Here is an 11,275-nt window from a genome sequence, read left to right on the forward strand (position 1 = left end):
ACTTTTAATATTTAGCACCTATATTAGGGAAAAAAAATCCCAAAGTTTCAAGTGAAGGATCTCAGCTTCTATGTTAAAAAGCAGCAGCAGAAGAAAAAGGAAATACACTGACTACTACTACACAAAGCAATAGTAAAAGTCAAATTGGAACAGGGGAAAAAAACAGAAAAATAGAAAAATCAGTGAAATCAACTGCTTTAAGAAAATTAGTAAAGCTGATAAACTTCTGATCAAGAAAAAAAGAGAAATATAGACATTACCAGTATCAGGAATAAGAGAGGTGGGATACTACACATTCTACAGGTACTAAAATAATAAGAGAATTCCTTGAAAGATTTCACTAAACAAACTCACTCCTTGAGAAAGATACAAACCATGAAAGCCCAACAAAAGAAAAAAAAAGATAACTTGTATAAATACATGTCCACAATGGAAATTAAACTTCTAGTTAGAAACCTTCCCATAGAATAAGACTCCAGGAACAGATACTTCACTGGAGACTCACAGCAAACAATTAAGAAAGAAATAGGAGTTCCCCAGTGGCTCAGAGGGTTAAGGATCCAGCACTGTCACTGCTGTGGCTTGGATTGCTGCAGCAGTGCAGGTTTGATCCCTGGCCTGTGGCATGCCATGGGAGTGGCAAAAAAGAAAAAAGAAAAGAAAAACAACTATGGTTGTGGTCACCAGTATCCAAGAAACCCTCCCACAAATCCCTACCTCTTTGTCTTCTCACCACTTTGGAGCTCCCTTCCAGCTTGTACCAGGACTAGTCTGGGTTACACATAGGCTAAGTCAGAAACGATGGCACATCACTTCCCAGTTAAGGTTGTAACAGATACTGTAGCTTCATTCTTGTGAGTTCTCTCCTAGGTCAGTTGCTTTAAACAATTTCTCCAAAATGGAATAGTTTAAGCAGAAGTATGGATGAAAAACAATGAACTACTGATACACAGAACATTGATAAATCACAAAATAATTATGCAGAGTTAAAAAAGCCAGGTACGGGAGTTCCCATCATGGCTCAGTGGTAACGAACCCAACTAGTATCCATGAGGAAGTGGGTTCGATCCCTGGCCTCGCTTAGGGGGTTAAGGATCCAGCATTGCTGTGAGCTGTGGTGTAGGTCACAGATGCAGCTCGGATCCCAAGTTGCTGTGGCTGTGGTGTAGGCTGGCAGCTGCAGCTCCAATTAGACCCCTAGCCTGGGAACTTCCATATGCTGTGGATGCAGCCCTAAAAAGACAAGAAAAAAAAAAAAAAGTCAGATACATAACTAGTACATATGCTTTTAGCCACGCCCACAGCATGTGGAAGTTCCTGGGCCAAAAAGTGAACCTACATCACAGCAGTAACCACAGCCACAGCAGTGACAATGCCAGAGCCTTAACTCCCGCCCAACAGTTCAGCCACCAGGGAACTCCTAGTACATTTCAAATTATTCCATGAGTTCAATTGTGGCATAACAGGTTAAGGATCCAGTGTTGTCAGTGCAGGGTCTTGGTCATTGCTTTGGCATGGGTTCCATAACTGGCCCAGGAACTTTCACACGCTGCGGAGAGCCAAAAAAAAATTATTCCACACACACGTACATAAAATTCTAGGAAATGCAAACAATTCTATAGTGACAGAAAGCAAGATGAGTACTTGCCTGGGAATGGGTGAGGGGGGAGATATTTTAAAAGGAATCAAGATACTTGGTTTCAAAGGTGCAAACATGTACCAAAACTTATCAAATTATATACTATAAATATGTGCAACTAACTGCAGAAAATGTTTAGATTTCTCAGTGATCATAGCCATAAAATTATAAGAAACAAACGGGGATTTCTGTAAAGCCCCATACCAAAGCCAGAGTGATAGAAACATCTGTGGACACACTTTTTAAGAGTTACTTTCCCTACAGGTGACTACAATCTCCCGACCTCTTATTAATCAGCATCTCTGTATCAATTATGATTCCTTCCAGGGCTTTTTAGGAGACAATGACATCTGCCTACCAAATAAGAGATTTAAGGAATGTTGCTATGTCCCAGGGAATCAAGTTCCCCTCAAGATGGCTGGGAAATATGAAGCATCCCCCAGGAACAAGGAACTCCATTCATGCTGCTCCCGGACACACCAGAGGTTGTCACAACACTGGCCACATGGCAAGCCCACAAAGACTGGTATTCTCAGCTGGGAGGCTTCAAGCAGCAAGGCAAATTAGGCTGAAACTAGAATGAAAGCTGGTCTTTCTTTGCCCTTCTGCTACTACCACTGAGACACACCAGTTGGAGCTCTCACAGAAGCTGTGCATCCCTTCAGGCAGGCAGAGCCCAACTCTGTCCTCAACTCAATCCGCAAAGTGAACAGAATCCCCAGGACAAACGGTAGCTTAAAAGCTAAAGAATTTGTGGGGAGTTCCTGTTGTGGCTCAGTGGTTAATGAACCTGACTAGGAACCAAGAGGTTGCGGGTTCGATCCCTGGTCTTGCTCAGTGGGTTAAGGATCCGGCGTTGCTCTGAACTGTGGCGTAGGTCGCAGACACGGCTTGGATCCCGCGTTGCTGTGGCTCTGGCATAGGCTGGTGGCTACAGCTTCGATTAGACCCCTAGCCTGGGAACCTCCATATGCCACAGGAATCAGCCCTAGAAAAGGCAAAAAGACAAAACAAAACAAAACAAAAAACCTAAGGAATTTGTTGCATGGAGTTCCCGCCACGGCTCAGCAGTTAATGAACATAACTAGCATCCATGAGGATGCAGGTTGGATCCCTAGCCTCAGTGTGTTAAGGATCCGGCATTGCTGCAAGCTACGATATATGTTGCAGACGCAGCTCAGATCCAGCATTGCTGTGGCTGTGGTGTAGGCTGGCAGCTGCAGGTCCGATTTGACCCCTAGCCTGGGAAACTCCATATGCTGCAGGCTCAGCCCTAAAAAGCAAAGAAAAAACAAACAAACAAAACCCACCAAAAACCTAAAAGCATTTGTTGCAAAACCAGAACAATGTGAGGCAGGCAATTCCCAAGGTAAGTGACTTGGAGGCTGAACAAATCCAGCATGCGACTCACACACAACTTGGGGCCCTGCTGTTGCACTGGGGGATGGCTTCTTTCAGACACGCTGGCAGTGATACACTTCTGGCTAGTGTGCAGGGACCTTTCACAGAGGACCATGGCATGTTACTAAGTGCAACATGGCTCCAGAAAGCTTCCCATTTATCTGGCACACAGAAAAATCTCCTCAGAGTGGGAGTTCAAATGCATCATGCTCATCTTCCAGCGGATGGCTCGTCACAAAGGCTCTCTGGAGCTTCTCTCTGGTGTCATCCAGTATTTTGAACAAGATGCCATATTCCCTGCTATTCTAAGGCCTTTCTCCGGCATGAATTTTCCAGTGTCTGATGAGGGAAGCCCTCTGCCTGAAGGCCTTCCCACACTCACTACACTTAAATGGCCTTTCACCAGTGTGGATTCTGTGGTGCTGAATAAGCACATGTTTGTGACTAAAGGCTTTTCCACACTCACTGCACACATATGGCTTTTCACCATTGTGAACTCTCTGGTGTGCAATAAGATCAGAACTTTGGCTGAAGAACTTCCCACATGCAATGCACTCATAAGGCCTTGCCCCAGTATGAACACTCCAGTGTTTAATGAGTCTGTATTTGTGACCAAAGTATTTCCCACATTCGCTGCACTCATAAGGTCTCTCTCCAGTATGGATACTCTCATGTTGAACAAGCGTGGATTTGTGGCTGTAGGCTTTCCCACATTGACTGCACTTGTAAGGCCTTGCTCCCGTATGGACTCTCTGGTGTACAATAAGGTTAGAGCTGTGATTAAAAACTTTCCCGCATATGCCACACTCGTAAGGCATTTCTCCAGTGTGGATTCTCTGGTGCTGTGCAAGTATGGGTTTGCGGCTGAAGGTTTTCCCGCATTCAGTGCATTCATAAGGCCTTTCTCCAGTGTGGACTCTCTGGTGCTGAACAAGTGAGTCTTTGCGGCTGAAGGCTTTCCCACACTCACTGCACTCATAATGCCTTTGTCCACTGAGCAAGGACTCTACAGTCTTGCTGTTCCTTTGTGGCTTCCATTTACTAAGAGAAGCATGATGCTGGAACATACTTGAGCTAGCTGGGAAGTCCTTACAAACCTCCCCTGTGCCAAAGGGCATCTTCAATGACTGGACAGGGCAGCTTTTCATGAGCAAGACCCTGCCCTCGTCCCTTGTGCAGGGTTTCTCTCCACTATGCTGTTTTTGGGGGTGAAGGTTTGAATGGAACCAGAGTTGTTTCCCACATGCCACACACATGTATGGTTTTTGCCCAGGGTGTGTGTCCTGGTGCTCAGCCAAATGCAAAATGTCTTTCAAGATGGGGCCACATGTGTCACAGGGGTGGGCCTTCTGGGAAGACAGAACCATCTTAGGAATCATGACCTGTGACACTCCTTTCACAGAAACACTCTGCTCAAAAGGTATCACCTCCTCCTCCGTTCCATGCCAAGAACCTGAAAGCAGACAAATGCTGTTGAAGGACATGTTGACACTGGTGGGAAAGGGCAGTCTCATTATAAATGTGTGTTTAATGGAACTAAGAGCAAGGTCTGCTGTTGGGACAAGAGGCCTGAACTCAAGCTGAGTGATGGGCTGTTATGCAGTGGTTGGCATCGAAAGGTCAAAGAATGGGTGCAATGTGATCAGTGGAATCTGGAGTGCTGAGATGCAGGTTCCATCCCCAGCTCAGCACCATGAGTTAAGGATCCAGTTGCTGCAGCTGCAGTGTGGGTCGCAAGTATGGCTCTGATCTGGTCCCTGTGGGGGGACTCCATATACTGGGGTGGCCAAAAAATAAATAATGGAAGTGGTCTTGATGAGGAGAGGATACAAATGTGTGGGACAGCCCAGGAAGAGCCAGGGACTGCAATGAAGTCGTCCACAGATGAATTTCAGCAAGGCCTTGGCACTGGGGACAGGTGAGAGCTGTGTAGAAGTGTGGGTCCCCTGAATGGCTAAAACTGAACAGAACAGCTGGTACTTAAGCATTATTCGAGGTATGTGCACATCTCTTGACACATTAAGCACAAGCCAATGTTGGAAAGCAATGCAGAGGAACAGCTAAGATGTGCAGGCAAAGGTAGGGAACAGCCAAAGGCCAAGGATCAAAGCATAAAAAACAAATGTGTGGGAGTTCCCTGGTGGCACAGCAGGTTAAGGATTTGGCATTGTCACTGCTGTGGCTCAGGTTCAATCTTTGGCCTCGGAACTTCCACAGGCAAAGACAGGAAAAAAAAAAAAAAAAGACAAGTGTGTAAATGGGAAAGTAAATAAAGTGTGGCCAGGGGCCTTGGCACTTAAACAACTGTGGGCACAGAGAGGGTGGGGAACAGTGAGAACCCAGCCCGACATCACACCTTCCCCAGCTCCCAGTCACCAGGGTCACACCCTCCCTGAGCCTCTCTGGTCATGGCTGGAGTCATGTCTACCCAGTCAGATACCCAGGGCTCACTGCCCAGCTCCAGTGGGGCAAGCCCATGGGACGTGGAAGATGCATATCCTAAGGAAAAGATAGGACAGATAAATAAAAGGCCAGCACTGGTCTAGGTGAACCACCCCTCTGTAAAGAAAACTAAAGATTGTAAAACTAACTCTGAAATAGTGTCTTGCAGGAATAGCCTAGTGGTCCCAACAAGTAGTGACCACACTGGACCCTGAAATTCCTGACAGACGCAGGCTCTTAGAAGCGTCGGGTAGAGGCAGAACCTGGGACATGGGTGCTGTGGCTCTGGACAGAGGCACCCCGTCAGGGAGAGGACAGGCTGGATATGATCCGCTGGGTGACTACAGGATGCCTCACTCCTGCATCCACCCACGCAGGCCTCCACAGCAGCAGATGTTAGGAATGCTCAGAAGCCGGAGGTGGTGGTGCACAAAAGCTCACACCTGGCATCCACAGCAGCTACTCCAGGAACTGGGGAGGGAGATAATGCCTATGACTCTGATCCAGGAAGGGTCTAGCTGTGCCTGGGAATCAGGCAAGGGGAAAGCTCAGTCCAGGAAACTGGGAGGGATGTGAGGGCCTTACCCAGTGAGGCCATAAGTGCAAAGTTCTCCAGCATCACCTCGCGGTACAGGAGCCTCTGAGCCTCATCAAGGAGCCTCCACTCCTCCTGGGAGAAGTACACGAACACGTCCTCAAGGTTCACTTTCCCCTGCCACAATGGGGAGAGCCAGGTCTGTGAGCAGCCAGTCTCCCAAGGACCCCCATCCTGCCCCCTGAGAGCTCCCTTCAATATGGCCTCTGACCTAACTCCTCAACTCAGAGGGAACACCAGGGCTGGGTGTACAGCGTCTGCTCTCTCAAGGTTCCTCTGACCACAGCAACAACAGGCAGGTAGGCAGAAAGGTATCATTTAAGCTCTGGGGCTGGCAAGCAGGGTGACACCCCCATCCACCACCTCCCAGCCAGTTCTCCTGGAGGGGCTAAGACGATGCTTACCAGACAACAAAGTTGGGCTCGTCTTTCTCCCTAAAACCCCTAATTCCGGGGCCTAAGGGCCATTAGTTCATACTCCTTCTCCACATGCACCCACTCTCGTGGATTGCTCTCTCCCTCACAACTCCCACCCCTGACCCAGCTGTTGGCCTCCACCATCACGTTCCTGGCTATTAACTGCACTGCCATCGTGATGTGTAGATTCTCCACTGTAAAACTATGTACATATGATCTTCTACTTTTTGGATGCCTCCATCCTGAACCATCTATAGAACTTCAACCCTGTGTCCAGCAGCTCACTTGACACCTCCACTCAGTGTCCACTGAAACATCTCAGACTCTTCACATGGCCAAAAATGAACTCCTGACATCCTTTCAGAGTCAGCCAGTGGAGTTTCTACCCTTCTAGCTGATAAAGCCTAAATCTTTGGGGCTATCTCTTTATCTCTCTCACATCAGAAAATCTGACCCAGGGAGTTCCCTGGTGGCCTAGTGGGTTAAGGATCTGGCGATGTCACTATGGTGGCTCAGGAACTTCCACATGCTGCGGGTAAGGAACAAAAAAGAAAGAAAACCTGGGAGTTCCCGTTGTGGCTCAGTGGTTAACAAATCCGACTAGGAACCATGAGGTTGCGGGTTTGATCCCTGGCCTTGTTTAGTGGGTTAAGGATCCAGTGTTGCCGTGAGCTGTGGTGTAGGTCAAAGACGCGGCTCGGATCCTGTGTTTGCTGTGGCTCTGGCGGTAGGCCAGTGGCTACAGCTCCAATTCGACCCCTAGCCTGGGAACCTCCATATGCCACAGAAGCGGCCTAAGAAAATGGCAAAAAGACAAAAAAAAAAAAAAAAAGAAAGAAAAGAGAAAAAAGAAAGAAAACCTGACTAAATCACTTCTCCCACCTACATCCCTCTGGCCCATCCATTATTACCAGCAGGATGATATACAGCAGGATCTCATTGCTTATCCATTCCAAAGGCAATAGTTTGCATCTATGAACCCCAAATTCCCAGTCCATCCCTTTCCCTCCCCCTCTCTGAACCCCATCCCATCTCTCTGTCATTATCCTATTCCCCTCAACCCTTATCTCACACACAACCTGTTCTCCACTTGGCATCCAGTGGGAGGTTGTTAAAACCTGGATCAGATCACCCTCCTCTGTTCCACACCCACCATGGCTACACCACCCTCAGAACAGAGGCCTAGCTTGTGTGCTGGCCATTTCAGGCGTGACTCCTGCACACCTGCTCCCAAATGCTACCACATGTGGTGGAGACCTGTAGTTTCTGGAAAACTCTCATCTCAATCCCACCTTCAAGTATTTGCACATGCTAGTTCCTGTGCCTGGAACAACCTTCCACTCCCTATTCCAATGGCTACCAGAAATGGGAACCCTTCCACACAGCCCCTGGTCTGTACTCAGAACCCTTGCCTTTGGGTTTCTCCAGGGTCCTGAGACTCAAGAGCTTCGAGACTACAAGTAAAGTGTCTTATGGAGTTCCCTGTGGCACAGCAGGTTAAAGAACCAGTGTTGTCATTACAGAGGCCTGGGTTGCTGCTGTGGCATGGGTTCGATCCCTGGCCCAGGAATTTCCACATGCTGGGGATGCAGCCAAAAAATAAACAGGAGTTCCCATTGTGCCACAGCGGGTTAAGAACCTGACTAGTATTTAGGAGAATGTGGGCTTGATCCCTGGCCTCATTCAGTGGGTTAAGGAGCTGGTACTGCCCATATGATATCTCTTACATCTGGAATCTAATATATGGCACAAGTGAACCTTTCCACAGAAATGAAAAGCATGGACATGGAGAACAGACTTGTAGTTGCCAAGGGGGAGGGATGGAATGGGAATTTGGGGTTCATAGATGCAAACTATTGCCTTTGGAATGGATAAGCAATGAGATCCTGCTGTATATCATCCTGCTGGGAACTATAGCTAGCCACTTATGATGAAGCATGATAATATGAGAAAAAAGAATGTATACGTGCATGTATAACTGGGTAACCTTGCTGTGTAGTAGAAAACTGGCAGAACAGTATAAACCAGCTATAATGGAAAAAATAAAAATAATTATTTAAAAAAAAAAAAAGATCTGGTATTGCTGTGAGCAGTGGTGTAGGTTACAGACATAGCTCAGATCCTGCATGGCTGTGGCTGTGGCTGTGGTGTAGGCTGTGGTGGAGGCTGGCAATTGCATCTCCAATTTGACCTCCAGCCTGGGAACTCCCATATGCTGCAGATGTGCCCCTCAAAATAAAAAATAAATAAATATATAAAGTGTCTTATGACACCAAAACTCTGGAGCCCTCGTGAGTCAAGGTGGGGCTGGAATTGATGAAGGCCTGGATATCCACCCCTCCCCTGTATAGGGCCAGTAATTACTTATGCGACCATGGGAACCTGTGGGAAGAGAGAGACTATGAAAAACAACCACGAAAGAGCCCCAAGGGCTCAGGCCTATCCACTACTCCTGCCCTACCACAAAGCCCTGGGGCTATCGCCCTTCTGTGGCTCTGTCATCAAGGCCCCCTGTTATCGGTGTTGCCTTGGACCAAGTCTTAGCCTTTCTGGGCCCCACCTCCCTCATCCTTACCCCCAAGTCTGTTCACACCTGGCCAGTCTACGAAATACTTTTGAAACCATAAGGTCGCGTCTCTCCTCTGTTCAGAACCTTCTATGCCTCCTATCACCCTCAGAATGAAGGCACAGCTACTCAGGCTCTCTGATCTTTTCAGACACCAAAGGTAACGGGTTTCCCAAACGCTGTGTCACACCTCCAAGCCGTTCTGCGAGCTGACCCCTCCGCCGGCAGGGTCCTTTCTCATTCTCCTATACTGGTTGTCAGATCTAGGACCCAACTGAAAGAACCCCTATCGTCTGAACACATTCACCTGAGCTGCAGGGACCTGAGTGTCCCTCATTCGAGGCTTCAGGATTCAGAGATGGAGGGAGGGAAAGGACCCAGGGGTGCAGCACCCACCTGCACTGGGTCCGTCAGCACGGCCGCCGCCATCCGCGCCCGTGGTCCGGGGAAAGTGAGGGGAAGAGGAGTAGCTGGAAAGCGTTAACGAGTGCAAGGTCCCGGGCTCCGGCGGCTGGGTCACCCGGGCGATGCCACTACGAACCTCAGGTTCGCTTGTTTAGGGCAGAAATCGCCTCTCTCGCGTTTTCCCTGTTGTGTCCCCTCGGGTGTGACGCTGCGGTCTGGAGACGGATTTGGTGGATTAATCCGAAAGCAGGAAAAAATGTCCGCCCAAAAAAGGAAAAAGGAAGTCCCGCCCCCTCGTCCTCCTTATGAATGGAAACGCCCCTTTCCTTGGCCTTCATTGGACCGGTGCCCCCCGATGCTCTTGGGTAATGTAGTTCCCACAGCGACACCAGGGCCGCTTACCTAACTAGCGGCGCCTAGGAATGACGTGTTGGATTTTTGAGGATTGGGCGGAGCTTCACTTCCTCTTAAAGGACACGCACCCATATTTCCGGTGGCTGTGGTCTGTAACGTATCACTTAAATATTTAGGAACATATTATCTCGGGCTTCTTTATGCAGAGAATACTCACCAAAAAAAAAAAAAATTTAAATGGACGTATCATATGCTAATGTCACTCAGACTTCTATAGCTGGAAGCTAATAATACGTTAACAAATATACACATGTAGTGTGAAGCTCTAGCGTTAGTGATGTGGGCCTCAGCATTTGGGGTCAGGAATAAGAGTGAAGACTCTATTCGTGGCCAACAAGACGTGGAAGTGCAGTAAGGATTTAGGACACTGATGTACAGGTGGACAATGGTGGTGTCTCTGGTGACCTCAGAAAACATTTCTCCTGACTGTACAATCAGTGATTGCGTCTAACCCAGTGAGTAACTCTTTTTACAAATACTATTTCTCACTCCGTATACACAGATATATTCAGTTCCTTTCAGCTATGTTACATATATCTGAAAAGAAAAGTGATGGAAGATACTTATTAAGGTATGGGGAAATCATTCTGGCTTATACATGATTTATGTATTTATTTCGGCCGCATCTGTGACATATGTAAGTTCCCAAGCCAGGGATCGAACCCATGCAGCACGAGTGACAATGCCAGATCCTTAGCCACTAGGCCGCCAGGGTATTCCTATACATAATTTAACTTGAACCTTATGCTTGCCAAAATATGCTTTGTTTGTAGCCTAACAAATATGAATTATACATCTGCTTTAATAATTCCTGTGCTTGGCTTAATGGGCGTTTCTTTGCACATTATCTCACATTCATTGAGGAGACTAACCCTCCTGAGTCCTCCCTCCCTCCCTCCCATTATGTGCCACATTGTGGTGTTTTCTAAATAAAGCCACTTGGATTTCTGTCATCCCATGTGTGTGGTCCATTACTACCACTTTGTGCTCGAGTGTTTTACATTCTATATATATATATATTTTTTTTAATTATATGCCTATATATATAAAAATTATATATGTATTGACCATACCCAAGGCACGTGGAAGTTCCTGGGCCAGGGATCAAACACCTGCCACAGCAAACACTACTATGCCACTAGGGAACTCTTTTTACTTATATTTTTACTATTTCTCTGCTCACTTTTTTTCACTTACATGAAAGTTTCAACAAACAAGTTCATTCACGAACTGTATTTGTTCATCCTGATCTGTCATTTGATCGAAGTGATAAAGAATCTGCTTCTCTCTTTGAGAGGGTACATTTTCCTGAGGTTTCAGGAAGCCAGCCCATCCTTGGCTGGTCTAACACGGCATTTCTTCTCCTCCTTTCCAGAATCAACTGGTACAGAACACCT

The 11,275-nt window shown here is 47.2% G+C and overlaps 1 protein-coding gene across 2 annotated transcripts; it reads right to left on the bottom strand.

Moving 5' to 3' along the window:
* Positions 1–9,745, bottom strand: LOC110261324 (zinc finger protein 772-like). 2 transcript variants are annotated; one of them, XM_021097337.1, is made up of 4 exons: positions 9,456–9,745; positions 6,068–6,194; positions 5,417–5,539; positions 1–4,493 (listed from the first exon to the last, which is right to left on the bottom strand). In XM_021097337.1, exons 1-4 carry the CDS (start codon positions 9,486–9,488, stop codon positions 3,346–3,348), a joined length of 1,431 nt encoding a protein of 476 aa, XP_020952996.1. In that variant the 5' UTR covers positions 9,489–9,745; the 3' UTR covers positions 1–3,345. The 2 variants fall into 2 exon arrangements, with proteins under 2 accessions (XP_020952996.1, XP_020952995.1); XM_021097336.1 differs by lacking the exon at positions 5,417–5,539.

This window comes from Sus scrofa, chromosome 6, assembly GCF_000003025.6.
Source record: "Sus scrofa isolate TJ Tabasco breed Duroc chromosome 6, Sscrofa11.1, whole genome shotgun sequence".
Taxonomy (NCBI): domain Eukaryota; kingdom Metazoa; phylum Chordata; class Mammalia; order Artiodactyla; family Suidae; genus Sus; species Sus scrofa.

Bases quoted from the DNA above. Each gene is read 5' to 3' on its own strand.
- LOC110261324 (XM_021097337.1), bottom strand. From the start codon at position 9,488: ATGGCGGCGGCCGTGCTGACGGACCCAGTGCAG. The intron at 6,195-9,455 runs GTGGGTGCTGCA...CCATTGTGGCAG, and splicing joins TGCTGACGGACCCAGTGCAG to GGGAAAGTGAACCTTGAGGA. The intron at 5,540-6,067 runs GTAAGGCCCTCA...TCTTTTCCTTAG, and splicing joins TGCACTTATGGCCTCACTGG to GATATGCATCTTCCACGTCC.